This window comes from Silurus aristotelis, assembly GCF_946808225.1.
Source record: "Silurus aristotelis genome assembly, chromosome: 12".
Taxonomy (NCBI): domain Eukaryota; kingdom Metazoa; phylum Chordata; class Actinopteri; order Siluriformes; family Siluridae; genus Silurus; species Silurus aristotelis.
In genome coordinates, this window is record NC_139585.1 from 3457766 (window position 1) to 3481891 (window position 24126).

At 37.7% G+C, this 24126-nt stretch overlaps 3 protein-coding genes across 6 annotated transcripts in view; 1 reads left to right on the forward strand and 2 right to left on the reverse strand.

Annotated features, from left to right (window-relative positions):
* zbtb4 (zinc finger and BTB domain containing 4) overlaps nt 1-24126 on the reverse strand; it is a 105495-nt gene that overhangs the window by 72157 nt on the left and 9212 nt on the right. The gene's annotated exons all lie outside the window — the stretch shown is intronic.
* On the forward strand, nt 983-13028 carry LOC310734969 (uncharacterized protein). 2 transcript variants are annotated; one of them, XM_083557510.1, is made up of 11 exons: nt 983-1610; nt 1828-1881; nt 3772-3917; nt 4561-4659; nt 6842-6967; nt 8296-8451; nt 8594-8722; nt 9808-9859; nt 10713-10739; nt 10832-10858; nt 10961-13028. In XM_083557510.1, exons 1-11 carry the CDS (start codon nt 1463-1465, stop codon nt 11488-11490), a joined length of 1494 nt encoding a protein of 497 aa, XP_083413636.1. In that variant the 5' UTR covers nt 983-1462; the 3' UTR covers nt 11491-13028. The 2 variants fall into 2 exon arrangements, with proteins under 2 accessions (XP_083413636.1, XP_083413635.1); XM_083557509.1 differs by having other exon boundaries at nt 6839-6967; nt 10961-12075.
* On the reverse strand, nt 13416-18781 carry LOC310735006 (CD209 antigen-like protein C). Of its 3 annotated transcripts, none has more exons than XM_083557576.1 (6): nt 17900-18781; nt 17704-17814; nt 16477-16617; nt 15493-15653; nt 14645-14766; nt 13416-13549 (listed from the first exon to the last, which is right to left on the reverse strand). In XM_083557576.1, the coding sequence occupies exons 1-6, from the start codon at nt 17931-17933 to the stop codon at nt 13417-13419; spliced, it is 702 nt and encodes a 233-aa protein (XP_083413702.1). In that variant the 5' UTR covers nt 17934-18781; the 3' UTR covers nt 13416. The 3 variants fall into 3 exon arrangements, with proteins under 3 accessions (XP_083413702.1, XP_083413701.1, XP_083413703.1); XM_083557575.1 differs by having other exon boundaries at nt 14642-14766; nt 17900-18325; XM_083557577.1 differs by lacking the exon at nt 17704-17814 and having other exon boundaries at nt 14642-14766.

Consider the following 24126-nt stretch of genomic DNA (forward strand, 5'->3'; position numbering starts at 1 on the left):
CACACACACACACACACACAATTTGATGTAATAAGCAGAAAATATGCTGGACTTTTGATGGCCAGATCTTGTTTTGTAAAATCAGGTTTTCAGAGTGGGGAAAAAAAAAAGTGAAAAAAATCAAAGAATCGTAGGTATTAACACTGATATGTATTCAATATGTATAAATGTTAATTTGTATGAGTAATACAGTGCATTCCGATTCAGCTTGTATTATACCTGTAACGGAGATTTATTTTTAAATATATCACCATATAACATTTCCAAATGCAATGTTTTAGACACATAAGAATGCTAGGGTGAAGCGAAAATATCTTAATTTCACATTGGAATATTTTAATAGGATATATTTCATGTACGTCTCATTAAGAAAACAGAAACTAGAGCAAAGATCACACCGGCGTTACATAACTGACTGCAGTTACTAATCAAGGAACCGCCTTTTGGATAATGCCATCTAGGTGTTCCTCACTTGCTTTACATTTACAGTAAGAGCAGGAGGAAAACATGCTGAAATCATTAAAAACATTACACACTTTAGATTTAAGCAAAAAGAGCACAGTTATTTCTGCCACGTCTGCAGCTTGTGCAGTGACCTGAATAGGACATCCATGTCATCGAACTGTAGCTCGGGGAAGTGATAGCTCAGTGGTTAAGATCTTGGATTTCTGATCAGAAGGTTATAAGTTCAAATCACATCAGCACTAACTTGGCATCGCCGGGCCCCTGTGCAAAGACCCTCAAATGCTTGGTTGTATGAATGAGATAATAAGTCGTTTTTGGATCTGCCAAATCACGGGAACGTAAATGCCTCTGGCGTCCGTATACTTTTGAACAAAGACGTCCCAAGCTTTATTAACTGTTAATTTGTATGTATATCATGATAATAGACTTTAAATCGTGCTCCATCTACACACATTATAAAAACGTATATATAAAAGGGGCAAAAGTATGTGGACACCTGAGCATAAAATTGCTCCACTCTTCTGGGAAGATGTTCTCTCTTGATTTTGTGGAAGTATGTGTGAGATTCATTCAGACACAAGTGTGTTATTAGGTACTGATGTAGGTGAGGTGAAGAGGCCTGGGGTTCATCAGGGATGAGATCAGTCAAACCTTTATAGCAGGAGATGTTCCATTCCAGCCCATGTAAAACGTATCTTTTCATGCTGAAGACATCTTATACAGTTGTGTGCCTTCAAGTTTGTGGTAACAGTTGTAACTGAGTATGGCTGGAAAAACAGGTGTCCCAATACTTTTGCCGATATAATAAGTGTATGTAGTATATTTGAGGTCAGCACAGTTGCTGCTGTTAAACCCATTCAGAGCTGCCTTACCGCTTTTTTTTTTTTTTTACAAATGTGTGTTATGGGAATTACCGCTTGTCTTTTCCAGTAAATCTGCTCCGGCCCTGTGAGTCTTATGACACGTTAGATAAGTGAAGTGCAGGCGATTCTCACGCATGAAAAAACAGGATTATAAAACAGGTCCAGAGTTCACACAGCGCTGCACACTGCTCAAAGACAAAATCTCAAGACCGGAGAGATCATTCGCTCTTCTTCTCCTGCCAACTCGACCTGACACAACCCCTGCCTCGTCTCACAGTACAGGTGAGTCCTGCTGGGAGTTTCGCTTCTCACAGAGCAGAAATGCAGAAAATCAAGTGTTTCATGAATGCAGAAGTACTTTATCTGATACACTGTATAATGTCATATCGAGTATGTGTCTATATGTCTAAATATAATATCATATAGGACATGCATGCGTTTTACTTTATATATCATATGTGCAACATGTAAATGAAACGTTTATTTATTTATATTTTAGGAGAACTTCTCAAAGTGCACAAGATGAAGGGGATTCTTAAAGACAAAACGCAGAGTATGTACACTAGATTTCTGTTACATATTCATATCATACTGTATATCTATTAACTTCAGTGTATAAATAACATTTTATTTATATATATACATATACATTTATACATTTATACATGTTATATCCTAAATTCAACTCTGTACAGTTGGAAAGATAGCTTTTGGGTTTTTCATTTGTTTTTTAATCCCTGTGTAAAAACAAATTATGATAATAATAATAATAATAACACTACTACTAATTATTATTATTATTATTATTATTATTATTATTATTATTATTATTATTATTAAAATGTACAATATACTTATATAATACATGTATAAAGCACATTTATATTCATTTGTTGGGAAAATAGATGAAGTCAAATATAAATCACAAGAATAAATATGAGTATTGAGTTTGATTTGAATTCTGGGTGGGCGGAGCTTTTTCCTATTATGGGCTAAAAATCAAACATGCAACAATCCTCATTATTGCCGGGAGAGAAAATAGAAAAGGCCCAGAGGATAAAAAAGTTAGTTTTTCTGAAAATTTATTTCACCTTTAGAAATAAAATGAAACCGAACTTTAAAAAAAAAAAAAAAAAAAATTGAGTAATAATAAAAAAAAAAAAAAAAAAAAAAAAATAATAATAATAATAATAATAAGTATTATTATTATTATTATTTAATATTATTATTATTATTATTATTATCATCATCATCATCATCATCATTATTATTATATTATTATTATTATTATTATTATTATTATTATTATTATTATTATATTATAATTATTATTATCATTATTATTATAATAATTATTATAATTATTATAATTATTATTATTATATTATTATTATTATTATTATTATTATTATTATTATTATATTATAATTATTATTATCATTATTATTATAATAATTATTATAATTATTATAATTATTATTATTATAATTATTATTATTATTATTATTATTATTATTATTATTATTATTATTATTATTATACCTGAACCTAAAGCATGTGATGTTTCCTGTTACTGTTGCTATTCTTCATTTGGTTCATCATTACACTAATGCTGGATTATAATCCGCTGCATAGGAGTATTTATGTATTATTATTTATTTTTTTATATTTCGTAAAAACTTTTTACGTGCCAGAAAACTAGAAGTTTAAGATGGAGTAATTGGGATAAGTATTTCCTCAGAGGCCCTGAAGTGTTTAAAATCGTATCCTCCCATGAATTCTCATCTCTGATTGGTCTGTAATAAAATGATTAGATGATTGCGGTCTTGTCGATGTTCTTATGGGTAATGCAGAAGGGCAGTGGTCCTAAAGAGGTTTACGTAGAAGGTACACAAAGCCCAAGATATCCAGAAAGGAACTGTATAAGGATTACAACTCTTTATGGGTTCATTACAAGGGAATCGTATTAAAATGCACTTTAATGGGGGTTTGCCAGAACTAATATGATGACATTTCTATTGCAACAACTCATTCCCAGGGATTTTATCTGATATAAAGGAACAAATGTATAAAGGAAAAGTATTTAAATACATAACCAAAGAAAAAAACGAGGATAAAACTCTCAATATTCGTTCTTTTTTTCCATATAATAAAAAATTGTAACTCATGCATAGTCCTATATACTGTGTTCCACCACTGAGCTCAGGTCCTTGACCTTCTCTGGTCCAGGGGCACTGTATCATGACTTTGCACTCTGACTCCAGTTCCTAACAATCTGGAACACCCGAAGAAAGAATTTCACTGTGCTGTAATGTGCATGTGACGAGTAGAAGCCTCTCTCTTTCCTCCTCACAGTGATATCTCTGATTAGATTGCTTGGCAGATTATCTCAAATCATAAATAACATTGTCTATAATAGTAATAATCCGTCTGTCCATGGCAGAATTGAATCCCGTGGCCAACATGGAAGTGCAGAGCCACTCGATCTGTGCTGTGCGCTGGAATCTTCCTGAAGAAACGGTTCAGGTTCACAGCTCGGCTCCCAGCAGCCATTTCAAGAACAATAAGAGCACCTCTTCACGCACGCAGGTGAACACTGGGACCCTTTTTTCTTTTTTCTCTGGTCAAGATGTGTTTCGGATCTAAGGAGGCTTACACAGGGGAATGTAGTCTTATAGAAATCCATCTAGGAGCTTCAGAGAGACCAGGGTGTTCAGACTATTCTGGTGGTTTGAGGTTACTTCAGATGTCTAGACGGGTACATCAGGGTGACTGTGACCTCATAGATATTTGTTAATCGAATGAAGAGGTTTCTAAAGAAACTCTGATTAAGTGGAAGTTTGGAAAGGTAGCATAGATATTCTTAAAGTTATTGCAAGAGCTCAGTGGGGTTTCTAATGGTTCAGTCAGCTGTCGTCACAAAGCTTTTGTGGTTCTCTCTGGTTTTCGAGTGGATCTGTGACACCATAGAGATACTTCAGGAACTCTGCAGAAATACAATTTGTGGTCCTTCAGAAATAGCTAGTAAAGGACATGTCCAGGTCTATAAGAATCTATTTAGAATAAGTTTGATCAGACATAATCTTTTTTTAATGTAGATCAGATTTTAGTATTTTTTTAGAGTTTGTGATCTAATGGCAATATATCTGACTGGAATATTTTACCTGGTCATAAAATTGGTAAAAGTCATATAATGGCTTCTCTTCCACGCTCTTCTCTGCGTTCTCTGTAGCAAAGACATCATCAGCAGAGCCTGAAAGACCTGCGCAGCCTGCAACAGTGCATCAACTTTCTCAACAACTGGAAGCTACAGGTGGCACGAGTGTGCAAGGTGAGTCAGAGCAATAACACAAACACATGACCCCTGTCTCAGGAAATCCATATCCTTAAAGGTCTATGCTGATCATGCATGAGTGGGGTTTTCCCCGTCAGTTCCTTATTTCAATATTTCTCAGTTTTCTCCTTAAAGGTTAACCAGGTAGATTAGTCATAGCTTCATGATCTTACACACGAGCTACAACTACATAAGACAATGATGAATATTTATTTCACCTTTAGAAAGAAAAAATAATCTCATTTGTTTGCACTTTTTTAATGATAAAGAAAAAAACACTGAAAGTAAAACACACTAAATGTCCTATTAGTGTTGCTCTTCTTCATTTGGTCCATCAGTTACGCTCTGTATTTACACTAATGCTGGATTATGATCTTCTGATATGGCCAGCTAGGCAGGAGGACATATTTTAGAGGTTTAACTTTTTACTAGAAATTTATGATGGTGTATTTGGGGTAACTATTTCTTCAGAGGCAGTAAAGTGTTTAAAGTCGTATGCCACAGTGCAGGTGAATTCTCAATTCTGATTGGTCTAGAAATCATCAGGGGTTCGTTAAGAGAAGGAACATGGACCATATCCAGTGCCCTAGACATCCAGAAAGGAACTCAAGTCAAGTTTATTTCTATTGCGCTTTTCACAAAGACATTCTCTCAAATCAGCTTTACAGAAATCAACAGTGAAGGTGAACGGTGTGTGTTTATCTCTGATGAGCAGCCGTGGTGACTGTGGCAAGGAAAAACTCCCTTAGATGTTATGAGGAAGAAACCTTGAGAGGAACCAGACTCAAAAGGGGAACCCATCCTCATTTTGGTGGAGACACTGGAGAGTGAGAACTAACATGAGTACTGAAGTAAAAGATTATAAGTAAATGTTCTTTCTACATTCTTTAGTATAGAAGTAGGAGCTAACATTTGTAATCATCACAGATCCAGCATCAGCTTCTCCATGCCAGAGCCTTTAAACAATCCAGGATGTCAAACTCCACACATGCAGTGGGATTTAATTGGCACTGGTACGTCTCCAGATGGTTCAGAATGTTTGCGAGTTCGGCATCTACTTCTTTAAAGTCCATAATCTTCACGAGGTGGGACGTGACTGGAGCTGGAGGAACCTCAGGATGCCTCGGGATGGGGAGAGAAAGAGAAGCAGTGGAGAGGAATTAGCATAGCTGCTGTTCATGATATTAACAGCACAAGTTGATAATGTGCATGTGATCAGATGTTCTGGAGCGCATGGTTATGATATGTGATGTGTGTTATGTGTAGGCTTTGCTAAAAAGATATGTTTTTAATCTACACTTAAACTGGGAGAGTGTATCTGAACCCCGAACACTGTCAGGAAGACTATTCCAGAGTTTAGGAGCTAAATGTGAAAATGCTCTACCGCCTTTAGTGGACTTTGCTATTCTAGGAACTACTAGAAGCCCAGAGTTTTGAGATCTCAGGGAGCGTGACGGATTGTAGCGTGTTAAGAGACTGGATAGATACATGGGAGCCAAACCATTTAGTGCTTTATAAGTAAGAAGTAGTAGTTTGTAGTCTATTCGAAACTTGACAGGAAGCCAGTGTAGGGATGAGAAGATTGGGGTTATATGATCATATTTTCTTGACCTTGCGAGAACTCTTGCTGCCGCATTCTGAACTAACTGTAGCTTGTTTAAGAACTGTATAAGGATTATTGTTCTCTATGGGTCCATAAAGGTACTTGCAAAGAAATTGCATTCATATAGGAAGAAGGAAGGAGGATGATTATAATTCTTTATAGTGATTATAAAGAAAGATTATCTGCTGTGGTGACTGAAAGAAGGATGAAAGAAGAAGAAGAATATTTTATTTAGCAGTTAAACCTGTTTTATTAACAGAGCGTATCATTTATTGCTCGCGTGCAAAGACAGTTGACCTATAAACCGTCTCCCTGGAGACCCTGAACTGATATCCTCGTTTATGATCTGGTGGTTGTATAAAAGCTGAACATGCTGATTATGAAAAGAGGTTTTCTCTATTTATTTAAATGCGACTTCTCTAATTCTGACCCCTGAGTCATGTTTTCAAGAGATATGTTTGAGAAAAGCATGCAATCGTGAAAGAGAGACAGATAAATAAATAATGTGGATATTTCCTGAACCAATTACATAACAGTAATGCAAAGATGCGTGTGTTTGTTGTGCGATTTCAGAAGGGAGGAGACGGCCGAGACGAACGCGCTTCAGGTGATCGACAGGAAGACCCTCGAACCGAGCGCAGTCTGGAGGAAAGCCGCAAACTCATCCTGCAATGGGCTGATGAGCTGAAGAGTGTCGACCAGGTGAGGGATCAGATCTAAAGTAAGTGTCCTCGCCACTTAAAGTGCCTGGTGCACAACCGAGTTCAAACAGTGCAGGACAAAAAGACAATACAAGACAGTGTGGGACACAAGACACATAATAGCACTGTGTTCAATAGTACAATGTGCAAAAAGAGAGAACTATTAACAAGCGTTTTTTTTGGAAACTTAAACACAAAATGTTGTGTAAAACAGCAAGAACAGCAATCGAGAAGTGCAGAAAAGCATGTAAACAGTTATAATATGATTCTAATATATTATGGGTGTATTGAGTGTGTATGTGAGTTCAGTTCTGTGGATTGAGGGAAGAAACTGTTACATGGTCTGGATGTGAGGACCAGAATACTTCTGTACCTACCTGATGGTAGAGGTTTGAAGAGTGTGTGTGAGGGGTGTGTGTGAGGGGTGTGTGGAGTCGTCCACAATGTTGTTGGATTTGCGGATGCAGTGCGTGGTTTTAATGTTGTAATAGAGGGTAGAGAGACTCCAATGATCTTCTCAGCCGTCCTCACTATCCTCTGTAGGGTCTGGTGATCGGCGCAGTTCCCAAACCAGGCAGTGATGCAGCTGCTCAGGATATTTATCACATATAAACTAATAAGAAATTATAAAACTCTTTTTTACTGAGTTGTTCTGTAGTTTGGTTTCTCCTCTTGAATTTCTTTCAGTGTTCAGTGACGACAAAATACATTCATTAATGTTTTATGGTGCAATGAGTTTGTGTTTGGAGGAGCAGCAAATAATGATTTTGCTTTTGCTTTCGCATCATAAATTCTGCGTGTTACAAGACAATATTTATTTACTATAATTGTTGACAATACGCATGTATGCATGATCTCGATTTAAATAGAGATCTTGTTTTTACTTTAAATCCTGTGTTTTATTTAAGACCGAATATATAATAATGATGAATCTTAAATTAAGTAAAATTAACTTGTGTCTATTCTATATTTTCTAAAATCATGCATTTATTTATTTAGATGGTAATTTTATTATATTATATTATATTATATTATATTATATTATATTATATTATATTATATTATATTATATTATATTATATTACATATACATTTAGGTGCACTTATGTTGAAGAATAAAAAAAAAGGAAAAAAAATCCCAGATCACATTGTGATCACCTGATCCACACGCCTTTCTCTGATTGGCTGAATCAGTGTATAAACCGAGTTTGGAAGAAATCAGCCCCAGCCTCGCTTTTCACACTTCCTTTTTCACATGAATTTTTTATGCTGTTTTGCTGGACAACTGATGCTGGTGATGATGTTAATGTCAGACCTGATGTCTACTAGGTATCTAAAGCGAGCCCATGGCTGCAGGAGAGATTCAGGAGCAGTGAGGATGATGAGCAGAAGAAGAAGAAGGAGGAGGAGGAGAGGGAAGAACATGGAGAAGTGGTGCAGCAGAGAGTCATGGAGTGGGCCAAAGAGCTGCAGAGTGTGTCAGAGGTGAGCGAGGTGAAAGATGGCCTAAAGAAACCCTTCACCTGTATACTGAGTTACTCAGTAATGAATTACTTCACTCCTTTCTGTTAGTCTTGGTGGCTGTACAGGACATTATAACTCTAACAGGGCACTTGTTCCCACTCAGAGCTGTGGCATGCTGGGAGATGAGCTGGCTCAGATGCTTCATCTGCTCAGCCTGAGGAAGAAAAAACTGGTTTCTTTGATGCCGCTGCTCGAGTTCATCACCTGGTCCTTACTGAAGGATGACAGCAAGGTCAGAGAACACAACAGAGTGTACACTTCTTCATTCAACATCTTACACAAACTAATTACTCATTAGTATAAAGTTAGTAAAGTTGCACCATTAAGAAAATTAACCTTCACTCTTAATAACAACTTTAGCTGAATGTACCCAGTGTTTTCCGTTTGGGATATTAAATTATTAAAAGATGCTTGTTTTAAGTCAGAATTTGTCCTGGGATGCATTTATTTCTAATTTATAAAGTTTATTTAAAATAATTAAACAGGCTAAATAATCTCATGTGTGGTTTATATTCATTTCTAACAATAAAAATAAAAAGAAATAAATGTAGATAATTAACTAAGTTACTGAAAATATATTTATAGTTATATAAAAATATATTTGTACATTTTTACTATATATTTTGTCCAGTTGTTTGTGTGTGTGTGTGTGTGTGTGTGTGTGTGTGTGTGTGTTGGAGCATAGTGATGCTGATTCGAGTTTTATTATACAGTTTATTGAGGTGATAAGTTTGCTCCTGATTACTAGGAAACACTGGGTGAAGTTTGGTCGTTCTGCATGCAGGCTGATTGACCGACCTCTGTGTGACCTTTGCGCATGCATGATATATGATAAGATACTGTAGTTTATACAGTCCGTTAATCACGCAGGTCGTTTAAAACAAAACAAAATGATTCCATTCCACTTACCGTCCATTTCATTAGAAACAATCATCATGTAGCAGCAGCACAGATCTCGACCGTGAGCTTTAATTAGTGTTTAAATCAAACATCAGGATGGAGAAAAAAGTCTGATCTCTGTGACTTTAACTGTGGCACCAGAAACAGCAGAATATATTCTCAGATTTTCACCCACAGCAGTCTTTACAGTGAGTTTAAACAAAATGGTGCGAAAAACAAAAAACATCCATAGATGGCTGAAACACCTGAGATATGTCTCAGAGTAGGATGAGCTGACCGGAAGGAGATAGCAATTCAAATAAACGCTCTTTACAACCGTGCTGAGCAGAAAAGCATTTCAGCGTCTCAGAAATAACGAGGTTACCATAAATTACCATTACATAAACTTTGTGTTCTTGTGTTCTTGTATTAATCCAGGACGTGGTTTCTCAGCTGTGGCTTTCGGCGAAGCAGCGCTCATGGGAAGCAGGTGAGAAAATGCAAGACCTTTGTATTACCTGTCATTCAAAGAAAATCTGCTCAGAAATTCCTGAAAGTGCTCCAGATAAATATTGTTTCACCTGAAGGTTTAGATCTGATTGAGTCCATTCTTTTTAAGTCCAGTCTATTAAGACTTCCAAGACTAATTCACAACTTCCTGGCAACCACCTGAGATACCATAGAAAACATATCCCAAGTGACCACTTGGAACACCTCAGAAACCACCTAAAACACCTTAATCATGCAAAACACCTTAAAAACCACCTGGAACACCCAAGTAAACACCTGAAACTACCAAGCAACACTTTAGCAATTCAAGGGGAACACCCAAGTAACCACCTGGAACAGCAAGCAGCTACCTGGAACTACCAAGCAACCTCACGGAACTCCCAAGTAACCACCTTAACTGCCTTAAAGAGCACACCTGAAATACCTTAAAGACCACCTGGAATACACAAGTATACACCTGGAACTACCAAGCAACACTTTATCAATTCGAGGGGAACTCCCAAGCCACCACCAGGAACACCCAAGCAACCTCCTGGAACTCCCAAGCCACCACCTGGAACACCCAAGTAACCACCTGCAACACCCTAGAAACCACCTTAACTGCCTTTAAAAAAACACCTGAAATACCTTAAAGACCACCTGGAACACCCAAGAAACCACCTAAAACACCACCTAGAACATCTTAGCAATCATCTAGCAAAATTGTTGCCATCCTCCAAGCCAGACTCAGAAATTAATGAAAGTTCTAAGCTTTAAATGTTTGTTTGTTTGTTTCAAAGATTGCGGAAATGTGCATAAATGTTTTCTTTTTTGTTGTTTTTTTCCTGAAACAGGAATGCAACAATACATCCCCAACTCGGGTAAGTTTCAAACACGAGATATTGCAGATTATTGTGTGTGTGGTATGTGTGTGTGTGTATTCATCAATCTTTTTTTGTCATATATGTTCTAGTGTGGAGCTGGATCACCAGCGCATCAGGTACGTTTCTGACAAAACAATATAGAAATCGAGTTTTATTATATCTTGATATTGTTTTAACCAGATTTTTATCAATATCACGCTCTTGACTACGAACCCCAGTCGATGTCACTCTCGACCCGTTGACGGCCCACCCCTGGTTGCTTCTCTCTGAAGATCAGAAGAAGGTTCAGGAGGGTCTGGAGCAAGCCGACCTGCCGTACAGTCCGCAACGCTTCGACAGCTGGCCGTGTGTTCTGGGCTGGACGGGCTTCACCAGAGGCCGCAGCTACTGGGAGGTGGATTTAGCAAACAACGGCTACTGGAGAGTTGGAGTCACCACATCATCCTCTAAGAGAAACGGGCGCTTCCCTATGAAGCCCTCCAAGGGTTACTGGACGCTGTGGAGGAGCACAAGACAATTCTACGCCTGCACGGACCCCGAGACGCCGCTTCCTCTGACACTGGTGCCTAAGAAGATGGGAGTATACGTCGACTACGAGGAGGGCCAGATCTCCTTCTACAATGTGGAGAGCAAATCACACATCTTCACCTTCACAGGACATTTCCGTGGAAATCTCTACCCTCTCTTCGCCCCATTGGATGGGAGGACTGTCATAACAGTGTCTGGTCCTACAGACTACAGCACTTAATAACTTATTACATATAAAACTGAACACTTTATTGGCCTGCGCCTAAATTATTAGAGATTTTCGAATAGATTGTAGCATTATTTAATATATTTATGCTGTTAGTTTTATTTTCTTAAAATATTGTACTGTGAAAGGTCTGGAAACACTAAATCGTTTATGGATTTTGAGAGACATATGCATGTTCCTTTTGTTTTTTCGCCAAAACAAATATATATAAATGTACAGACTTTATTTTCATTTAAAAATCCTCCCTTAGCATGATGATTAGCTTCACAACTTCACACACACTCTGCATACCAGACAGTTCGTTTCTCCAAACATGCCTTAGTTCATCCCAGAGCAGTTCAGTAGGATTTAGGTGTGGTGACTGGGCAGCTTGTCCTATGATAGATATTACTTCAGACGACTTTTTGTCTTATAGGAACTTACAGAACTCAGACGTGCGCTTCAGCTCATCGTCCTGTCGGTCGCTGAAGTCGGTTCCAATGAGCCGCAGTTGAGACGGAACTGCATGGTGTTGAAGTGTGGAATGGCAGCCATGTTGGTTAAGGATTTCTTTCACTTTTCCGGAATCTTCCCTGCTCCGGGAACAACCCCAAACCATTAATGTGTGGGGGTGAGGGAGTCTGATCACATCTTCTCTCCTCTTTTCCATCTCACACAAGTTCTTCTGTTAGACTCCACACAACTTTCTTTTACTCATTGACGGTTCAATGTGTGTTTTTGTCGTTGTTGCATAAAAAAAAAGGAACATGCATGTGTCTCTCAAAAACCATAAGCCACAACTCAGTTTTTTTATGCTTTTCACAGGTCCTGTGTAGGCATGTACTATACTTTTTCTTCCTATTCCTGTTTGTTTGTGAACTAATTGCTGCTGAACTGCACTTTATTTTGCGATTATTGTCTCTTCATGTATTAAATTGAGCATTTATTGCACAATGGTGAGTCAAAATATCTGTCGAAATATTTTTTTTATAAAAGAAATCCTATTTTACATATTGAGGAGGAGCACGATGAAGAGAACGATAGCAGAGTTTTGTTTTTATTAGAAATCTCTTCGATTTATTATTATTGAATGGCATTTGCATGTGTTAATGTGTATTATGAATATATATATATATAAATTCAGCATAAGGTATATAATGGGAAATATACACGTCAAGACATATTATAGACTATCGAAATAAATAAAATTGCTTAAAATATTTTAAAGTAAAACAATAAAGCGAGCATCTCTACCCTTTTTTGAAAGCGGATGTAAAAATCCAAGCTAACCATATATCATGCTGTGAAAGAGGGATTTGTGACCATGGGATTTGGACATTGAAATGATTTTAGGGTGTGATCAAAAGTTCAAAAGTTAATCTTTAAACATATTTCATGGCTTTTTCCTGATTGGAACTGGCTTAAAAATAAAAAAGATGAAGCATGACACACTCGGATTAATCTTCAGATCACTTTGTTTGCTGTTTCTGCATATGTTAAATTTCACTACCCAACAATATCCATGTGATATATAAATAAAAATGTTTAGTCAACTCCAGAAGTATTGGCACTTCATTTGAATAAGCGAAGAAAGAAGATTCGAGCTCTTTAACATCATCAGGTGTCGCTGGAAATACAACTGGAACTCTATGTTGGATGCATATAAAATGATAAAGCTAATTGTTTGCTCATAATTACAATCAGTATGAGGAAAACCATGTGAAATGTACTGGAGAACATGGACGTCCATCACTGATGTTTGACTATATATGGAACTCTAAACAACATAATGAGCCCTAACATGCACCCAAACCAACAGAAAAACTTTTTATATGAACGGCTATTTTTATATGACCAAGTCAGCGTTATTTGACATTATAAAAAGATCCTTATTGGTGTTGTTTCATCCAGGAATACATTCTTGATTTTTTTAAAAACATTTTAAAACTCTGGTGGCACCATGGGTTTCTTACAAAGCCAAGGACTGTAGGACATGCAGTCAGATGCAAACACACTTCCATCTCCTCTCAGGTCTGCACAGTCTCTGTGCTCTGAGTCCCACTGCACCTTTATGCTAAAAACACACACAATATATATAAAAATTAAAAAGGGCTGTCAATCGATTCAAATATTTAACTGTGATTAATCACATGATTGTCATGAGTTAATTTGTGATTAATCATAATTATTTTTATTTGTTTTAAATGTACCATAAATTAATACAGGTCAAGGTTTCAATACTCTAATCAACGTGCGCAAATATTGATGCTTTAAGCAAACGTACGTTTATTATTAGTGAAACGTACATTGTAATGTAGAAAGTTACGCTCTTGTAAATGTTTTTAAGTAATTACGGTGTTTCAAATGACATAAAACATCAGGACACCAAACGAAACTTTTACTATGTTTCCACACGGACGGTTTTAATTGCCGGATTTGTGCATCATGGCGGATTTTGGTGCTTGATTTGAGACTCGGCGCATCAGTAAAACAAATGCTTAGCGATTAAAAATTATTTTTGGTGGCGTTTACAATTTTTCCGTTATATCTGAGTAAAGACGGGACGTCGTGAATAAATGCGTGTTGCGCTGAAGTATATATATATATATTTGTGAACACCTGCCCATAAGATTGGTACATGCTTTTTAAAAATCTAATGTTGCTGTTATAATAACCTCCACTCTTCTGGGAAGACGTTCCACTAGATTTTTTTTTTATGTTTTTGTGGAGATTTGTATGAGATTCATTTAGACAAAGGGGTGTTAATAAAGACAGGTATTGATGTAGGTGAGGTGAGGAGGCCTGGGGTGCATTCGGTGTTCACATTCATCCCAAACTTCAATCAGGTTAAAGCTCTATAGCAGGAGATCTTGCTATAATGCTGTTTATTGACTTTAGCTCTGCGTCTAATACAGTCCTCCCCACTGTTCTTTACGATTCGCTGACACTGAAGAATCCTTTTATGAATATTTTAATAATTAAATGAATAATAAAGTAACTACATGTTGTTATGATCTGTTTATTATTCTACTGACACGTATACGTCATTTATAGACATACATATTAATGCCACACATGCCGTTGTGTGCAGTGTTACTATCAAAAATTGTAATATTATTAGAATTTATTTAGAACTAATTAGACAATTACATTATAGGATACTTACAACCTGTGGTTTTGTAACAGAGTTCCATCCTGCCATGCCCACACCCCCTCCACCTGAGCGTCTGTAAGGCCGAGCCAGAGAAATGGCATCTCTTCAAACCTGCTCAGCAGACTGAGGATAAACTCCTAGAATAAAAAAAGATTTTAATTGATTTAATTTGAATAATAGAAACCCGTTTAAGGTGCTAGCTAGGGACGGAAAACTTTTTTGTGCATGTACATATTAGGGATGCTAAGATTCAGCAATTTGCACGGTACATCGGTATAAAAGATAACAATGTGATGCATTTGTATCGCCATGCGCCATATTTCTATCAGTACTAACTGATTTATTTATAGATAATTATTAGTAAATGTTCTATACTTTTATTATTTAGAAAGTGACCAATAATTTGTGAACAATATTTTCTATGTAGATCGATTTTTTCTCAATCGCGTTCTCACAGCACCGCTGCTGCTACGTGAATGTGACGTATCACAACAGAGTCGCATAGAATACAGATTAACATGGCAGAGGTAGAGCTGCATCTTCCTGGAGACAGAACAGGAAAAGAACGTCTGGTTTATCTTTTTCCTTGTTTGTGAAAAGGCCATGCATTAGAAGTTAGAAGGCTCTTAAGTAAATTGATGATTTGCTGTCCGTCTGAAGCAAAGAAATAAAAGTACACGGTACCATTTCGAATTGTATAGCATCGTATTTCTTCCCATTGAATCGCATTGTGTTGAATCGAATGGAAATCGAAATCGATCGGTGTGCAAATATTATGGATGATTTGAAAAACGTTCCAAAGCAACTGAGAAAAACTGTAATCCTTCTTTCATTTCGATCTTTAACACAAACACCATTCTCACCATCTCGGCTTCATGCTGGATGATGGCCAGACTGGCGTTGTGCTCAGCACAGTACTTCACACTTTCCACCCACTTACGGTCTTCCTCCAGTCCTGCTGAGATGAAGTAGCAGTGACCCTTATATCTGTGCCATGTTTTGGGGCAAAGCTGGCATCGAGAGTCTAGACGACCGAGAGAAAGTACAGATGCTGTTTAACGCTTTGTGAGTGAATCAGAACGTCTGAAATTCCACCCTGAGGAACCATTATCTGGTTTGGGTAGATGGAAGGAGAAATGGTTGGTTTAGGGTTAGGATTATGTTTAAAACATGGTTGAAGTTAGGGGTTTATCGCACCGAGGGGTTAGTTTTAGGGGATTTTAGATAGGGTTAGGGTATATGTTACATAATAAATGGTTTGAATTGATGAATCTATCTATCTATCTATCTATCTATCTGTCTGTCTGTCTGTCTGTCTGTCTGTCTGTCTGTCTGTCTGTCTGTCTGTCTGTCTGTCTGTCTGTCTGTCTGTCTGTCTGTCTATCTATCTATCTATCTATCTATCTATCTATCTATCTATCTATCTATCTATCTATCTATCGCGTGTGTGTGTGTGTGTGTGTGTGTGTGTGTGTGTGTGTGTGTGTGTGTGTGTGTGTGTGTGTGTGTGTGTGTGTGTGTGTGTGTGTGTGTGTGTAGACCTGAGAGGGAAGAGGGTCTTTGTAAAAAACCCTTGGACCCACCAGAGTTTTGAAATGTTTAATTCAGCAGCAAAAATATTGGCACCATTTAAAATAAAAAAAAAGAATTTTATTAGCCAAAAAAAAAGAAGAAAGTTTTCCTGAATGAAACAACAGCACTAATGATCTTTCTGTAAGGTCAGATAATACTGAGTTTATAGGGCTTGTAAAAAAAAATCGGAAGAATGAGCTGAGTTTGAATGAGTTGATTCTATTGTGTGTTGTTTTTTTTATATTTATTGATTAAAATGAGAAAGTGGGAGAAACCTGTAGTGATGTTGTGCAGGAGCTCTGTGAGCCTCTGAATTTCTGCATGAAGCTGTAACTTCTCTCCATCGGTGCTCTTCTTATGTTCATGAACTGGGTTTAGCTTTGGGCCTCCACATTCTCCAGTATCGACCCTCAGCACTGTAAAACCATGAGAGAGAGAGAGAGAGAGAGAGAGAGAGAGAGAGAGAGAGAGAGGGAGAGGGAGAGGGAGAGAGAGAGGGAGAGAGAGAGAAAGAAAGAAAGAAAGAAAGAAAGAAAGAAAGAAAGAAAGAAAGAAAGAAAGAAAGAAAGAAAGAAAGAAAGAGGAATAGAATAGAATAGAATAGAATATACCTCTACTTTCTATCTTAATTTAAAAAGAAAATGATATAAAATCCTTTAACAAGACAACAAGTTGTAATTTAAATGATTAATACTTATTATAATTAATTGTACAATTATGCAGTATTTATATCACATTCGGAAATCAAGATATCATTCATTCATTTAATATTTTCATCAAATATATTTTCATGATTTGTCTTTATCAGTCGGTTTTGGATGAAATACAATTAGCCATGTCACATTCTACTTCACAAGTTTCTGTTTTACAGATGGAGAACATGAGATCTCAAGAGTCCAGAACCAACATGGCTCCCGTTCCCATTGGTCAACACCATGCAGTTCCGTCTTCACTGCCACTCACTCATTAGTAAAGCTCATGTCTGAGTTCTGTAAGCGTTATTCACAGAGCAAACAGACATCTGGAGTGACGTCTATTATGGACCGACCTGCCCAGTCACCACACCTCAATCCTACTGAACTGCTCTGGGATCAACTGGATCACAAGAAAGGAAGAAATTTCCAACTAGTGAAGAAGATCTTTGGTGAGTTTTACAAGAGGCACCACAAAGAGTTTCAGCTGAACGTTTGGAGAAATTAAGTGTCTGGATGCTGAGTGTGTGTGTGTGTGTGTGTGTGTGTGTGTGTGTGTGTGTGTGTGTGTGTGTGTGTGTGTGTGTGAAGCTGTTCTTCATGCTAAAGGAGTCTGGATATTTATATTTGTTTGGTCAAAGTTGGTCTTCATACCAATACATGACCTGATTTTTCACTTTTTATTACAGTATTAAACGCAGGTTATACTACAGCATATGATTGTCGCTACTCTTTGTAAAGAACAGACGAGGTTTGTGTTTTCAAGACAATAAAAAGATAAGATTGAGATTTACTGTAGATCAGACTTACGATGGTTGGCACATGCGATCAAAAGTCCTTTAAGTACCACGATGATGACAAAGTGAAGAAACAAGTGCATCGACAATCTGAAAGCTCCTCTTTTAACCCAATACTTCTGATCTGCACTCACAAAAGATTAAAAATTTTACATTTCCAACAAGCAAAGTGAAGCTCACAATGAAATGTGCAATATGAGAGAAGGTACCTGGATGCCCTGGAGTTCTAAGAGGATCCTCCATCACGCTGGTTCTTATTTTAGATTAGCATTCGTTTTTTTTTTCTTTTATAATATGACAATAAAAAAGGCTTAACAATATGTTTTATGGTCTGAAATCTCCTTTTCCGTCTTCTTACTTCATGTTTCAGCACCTCTTTTTCAGGAAGGGATGAAAAGGGTGTAGACTGTATTTGTGTTTTACTTCTGCTGTGATGAGAAACTGTGAAAAGGACGTGTGCAAGACGCAATACTTCTGTGAAATAAAAAACTGTCACCCACTTTTCTGATTCTTGTGTACATTACACAACACAACACAACACAACACAACACAACACAACACAACACAACTTTCTCCTCGGGAGAATTCTGCATCAGTCTGTGTGTCTGTACTTACATCCACTCAGGTCAATTCTATTTGTAAAGCGTTTATAACAATGGAACACAGTCACACAGCAGCCTTACAGACATAAATATATTAACAGTATAAATTTCTGAATGGACATTCGGTGTTGTGGAGGAGTCTGGTTTCTCCTCATACCATCTCAGGGAGTTTTTCCTTCACCACAGTCACCACTGGCTCAGTCATCAACGTACAGGTTTTCTCAGTCGCTTTGGCGTTTCTCAGAACCGCAATAAAATTCTCAAAACTACTCGTTCAACCTCCACATCACGTCTCGTGCACATGAATAAAGCAATTTCTCGTTGTTTGGAACGAATTACGAATTCTTCGGTTTATTCGTTTAATGGATTGTGTCCGAGCGTCTGCTGTTTCCTACATTATCATTTGTTTATGTTCATGTTGATCACAATATATTGTACTGGTTCTCAGTTTTAACCCCCGAAACATCTCGCCATCAGTTCATTGAATGTGAAATGTTTCATCCGGTGGTCAGAATCTGTTAGAATAATATATCTATTTAACCTTTTTTTGTAAATGTGTTGAATTGATGAATTGTGCAGATCTTGAATGTCAAGTCAAGTCAAGTCAAGTCAAGTTTATTTGTATAGCGCTTTTCACAACAGACATTGTCTCAAAGCAGCTTTACAGAAAACAACAGTGAAGGTGAATGGTGTGCGTTTGTCCCTGATGAGCAGCCGTGGCGACAGTGGCAAGGAAAAACTCCCTTAGATGATATGAGGAAGAAACCTTGAGAGGAACCAGACTCAAAGGGGAACCCATCCTCATATGGGTGACATCAAAAGTTTGGTCATAAATCTTTCAACAATACAGAACAATTTGTGATCATCATAGATCCAGCATCAGCTTCTCCATGCCAGGGCCTTTAAACACTCGGCATCTACTTCTCCATGATCATCCATAGGTCCATAATCTTCACGAGGTGGGACGTGACTGGAGCTGGCCAAACCTCAGGAAGCCTCGGGATGGGGAGAGAGAAGATTTGTCACTAACGAAGGCGGGTTTACGGCATCAGATCAACCAATAATGGGCCAGTTCTCTAAAACAGGTCAAAGGTGAATCTTGTAAAAGCCTCAATTGGTGACAGACAGAGAAAAACACACAATTACAATTTCTGAAAATGGATGAAGAACCAGGAAATGAACGAACACTAATACAGTACAGTAAAAAGTCTGAATTCTGTCTGATCTCTTACAATCAACATCCCGCATACATTAATGTTCACATTTCCTCTGTTGAAATTCATAAATACCAAACTGAAGAAATTCAGCGTTGTAGATTTTTAATCGCTGTAATCCAAACCGTAGTTTATATCCTGAAACACTGAAACTTTATGATGTGGTACTGACAACACCACTGAACATTTTGACGATCTTGTGACTTCTGATGGCAATGAGATGTTCACTGGCAAAATAGGATTTTGAGAAAAGTTCAGTCTTTTGAAAGAAATTCTATGTGTTATGCTGTTTGTTCAAATTGTTTTGAGAAATTCACCCACTGGGTCACAAATATTGAGGATGATTGGAGAAATGCTCCACTGAGAGAAACTGTAATTACAGTCCAAGTTCAATTCAGTTCAATTCAGCTTTATTTGTAGAGCACTTTTAATAATGGACATTGTTGGAAATCAGCTTTGCAAAGATAAAGCGTTGATAAAGTTGGAATGTATAACTGCTAAAAAGTTTGTTCCTAATAAGTTTGAGTCTGATGATTGAGCCAGTGGCGACTGTGACAAGGAGAAACTCCCTGAGAAGGTATGAGGAAAAACCTTGAGAGAAACCCGTCCTCATCCTCAACACCGAATGTTCATTTATTACAATTTCATCATGGTTGAGGTCTACTGTTTGATTATGAGCACTTCAAATCCATCTTCATGGTAAATAAGTGTTTACCATCCACAGTAATGTTCTGAGTGGAACGTCTCTAGGTTACGAGTGTAACCCGGGTTCCCTGAGGCAACGAGACGTAAGGAAGAACTCGTAAGAGGATGAAAAATAGCATACACAATCCATCTGCTGAGCGTCTCCTGGTTTGCAGGAAGGTCTCTCCTCAAAGGGCCATAGCAGATGAACAGTTACTCCGACTTTCTCCACAGACTTGTTCTGTGGACGTATATGTCCAGTGCGATGGCACTGTGGAGAAAACGTGTCACCGATGAGTTCTACCCAGCGACTTCCTCACAAGGGGGTATGGTACACCGCAATAGTGGACACCTAGACACCTTCTTTAGCAGACTCCGGCATGGAGGCAGTGTCGTGAGAAAGCGCTTATCAAGCTTACTGGACGGCTGAGCTTGCTACTGACTGGCTGGCCATTTATTTATATATTTATATTTTATTTTTCCTCTTTTTATTTTTGTTATCTATCTCAAGCATGGCTCAGCATGGGTCACTACCTAATCCTAGCTCCTTGAAGGGGACTGGGTGAGGGGTTGTCTCTGAGAGCTCACAGAGCTCCACCCCCTCCTCAGAGGAAGAGAGGCAGCGCTGAACCTTCATAGCATAGCAAGAAACCACCAGATTGTCCATTTCCCCACCAAAGGGAATGCTTTACTTCTTAGTCGCTTAATTTTTATGTTGTTTCAGACATTTACCACTTACCATAGACACATACACACAAAGAGAGCTTCATAAACAAACAGAAGCTAGCGCTGGTTTCACTCCTTGTGCGTTTTATAGCTTTCTGGTCATGACGTCACCCCGCCGGTGACGCCACGCTTTCCATCAGATTGATTACACATGTGATTCAGAATGTGAACAACGGAGAAGGGTTCCCAAAGCGTTGTTGATGCAGCTCGAGTTCCTGAAAGGGATCTGCATACAGGAGTAAGGAATAAGGATGGATCAGACAGGTCCAGAGAGCTGTGTGCTATGAATCAAATCCAAATGATAGTGAGACTACAGCAAGATCAAGAACAAGAAATCCAACTAGAACAAGAACAAGAAGGCCAAGCCTTCACTTCAACATGGATTTCTTTGTGCACCAATGATTAAGCAATTGATCTTTATTTTAAAACTCTAATTCAGGACTAAATGTCAGGACCGAATCAAGTCCAAGTACAAAAAAACTAAAAGCCTGAGAACAGCGCAAGTCTTTTGATTGTGTTGTACCTGATTTAGGATGTTCAGAATCAGAAATCCTGAAGTTGACTCTCATTTTGATTACAAATCAGTTGATTCAGTTCAGGAAATTCTGTAAAAGAGAAATAACAATATAAACAGTGACACTGTATATCATTAAAATCAAAGAAACTAATACTAATTTATTTATTTTACTACAAAATGTGCATAATAAAGCTTTATTACTACTAACTGGGTGGGTTGATTAAATATTTTTTCCAGTTTATTTTAATCAGACTTCCATATTATTATAAATATCACAACATTATCAGGGACTCTTCACATCCCAGTCACAAACTGTTTAACCTCCTTCCATCACGAAGGAGATACAGGAACTTGCGCACCAGAACCAGCAGGTTCAGGGACAGCTTTTTTCCATCCACCATCACACTACTGAACTCTACACTACACCGCTAAATCACCACAAAACAAACACAAAACAAACACTGTATATAACCTCTGTATTATACATGTACATATTACATAGTATATCTTTTACTCCTCATTACATCTGCAATATTTTTATCTGTGTATACTTATAATCATTACTGTACATTCTGCCCAACATTTCATTCATTTGTGTATATAACCTGTGTGTGTATATATATTTACATATATATATTATTTGACTTGTACTCTAAATTGATGTCCACACATCTCTGCACTGTTACTGCCTTTGTATTTATTTACTTCACATATGTTTACATATCACTATAACTTGCTGTAAATATGCCATATATTTATTTGCACTTTTGCACGACTGCTACATTTTGCACTTCTGGTAGATGCCAAACTGCATTTCGTTGCTATGTACCTGTACTATGCAATGACAATAAAGTTCTATCTATCTATCTATCTATCTATCTATCTATCTATCTATCTATCTATCTATCTATCTATCTATCTATCTATCTATCTATCTATCTATCTATCTATCTATCTATCTATCTATCTATCTATATGCAGATCTTTAGCGAGGTGTTTTGGTCACTGACTATGTATCTATTCAGTCTTTTAACACGCTACAATCCGTCACGCTCCCTGAGATCTCAAAACTCTGGGCTTCTAGTAGTTCCTAGAATAGCAAAGTCCACTAAAGGCGGTAGAGCATTTTCACATTTAGCTCCTAAACTCTGGAATAGTCTTCCTGACCGTGTTCGGGGTTCAGATACACTCTCCCAGTTTAAGTGCAGATTAAAAACATATCTTTTTAGCAAAGCCTACACATAACACACATCACACACATCACATCACAACCTTGTGCTCCAGAACATCTGATCACATGCACATTATCAACTTGTGCTGTTAATATCATGAACAGCAGCTACGCTAATTCCTCTCCACTGCTTCTCTTTCTCTCCCCATCCCGAGGCATCCTGAGGTTTGGCCAGCTCCAGTCACGTCCCACCTCGTGAAGATTATGGACCTATGGATGATCATGGAGAAGTAGATGCCGAGTGTTTAAAGGCCCTGGCATGGAGAAGCTGATGCTGGATCTATGATGATCACAAATTGTTCTGTATTGTTGAAAGATTTATGACCAAACTCTTGATGTCACCCATATGAGAATGGGTTCCCCTTTGAGTCTGGTTCCTCTCAAGGTTTCTTCCTCATATCATCTAAGGGAGTTTTTCCTTGCCACTGTCGCCACGGCTTGCTCATCAGGGACAAACGCACACCATTCACCTTCACTGTTGTTTTCTGTAAAGCTGCTTTGAGACAATGTCTGTTGTGAAAAGCGCTATACAAATAAACTTGACTTGACTTGACTTGATCACTGATCACAGTCTGCCTGAGATCTTTAGTAATGAAGGTTTTTCACTTATCATCTCCAAATGACCGGTTTTCAGTCAAAACGGCTATTTCGGGAATTAATACTATATTTATAATGTAGAAATGATAGAATATTTAAATATAGAATATTTACTTCTTTATAATGCAGGATCTATATTGCCATCTAGTGGAAACATTGCAAACAGACACCTTTAAGTGGGATTTAGTAGGAAGTTTCATACAGTGTTTTTGACAGTGATCTAGTGTAGTGTAAAGTTCTGTAGGGTGATGGTGGATGGAAAAAAGCTGTCCCTGAACAGGCTGGTTGTGGTGCAGATGTTCCTGTATCTCCTTCTTGATCACAATTTGCAGGGCTTTGTGTTTACACTCAGTGGATCTGACTTACTTTTACACTCAGTGGTTCTTACTTACTTTATACACTTGCACAAAGTCGGTGGGATTTTGTAGGATCAGCATCAGGTGTATGATTAATCAATGATTAATTCAAGCAGGTGCTAATGGTCATAAATCTCCTATGTAGGTCAAAACAGTCATGAACTGAAACAGAAACAGAAAAGCTGTGTAGAAGCTTCAAACTGGGTGAGGAACAGCCAAAACCTGTTACAAAGGTGAGGTTGAGAAAGACAGAGTTACCCGGTAATGACGGGTCGAGGTGAGGCGAGGCGTAAAGGTTTTGGTCAGGGGAACCTGCAGTGGTGGTGGTGGTGTAATATAAACTCACAACCAGTTCCCTATACGCAGAGGAGCTCTTTATCCAGAGCACAGAGGCTGCCTGCGCCTCAGCTATTTACGACTGCTTATAAATGATCATAAGTGATGGATAACACTATGCCTGGGAACAGACCACAGCAGTCTGGCTGCCTAGAAGCGAAAAAAAAAAATAT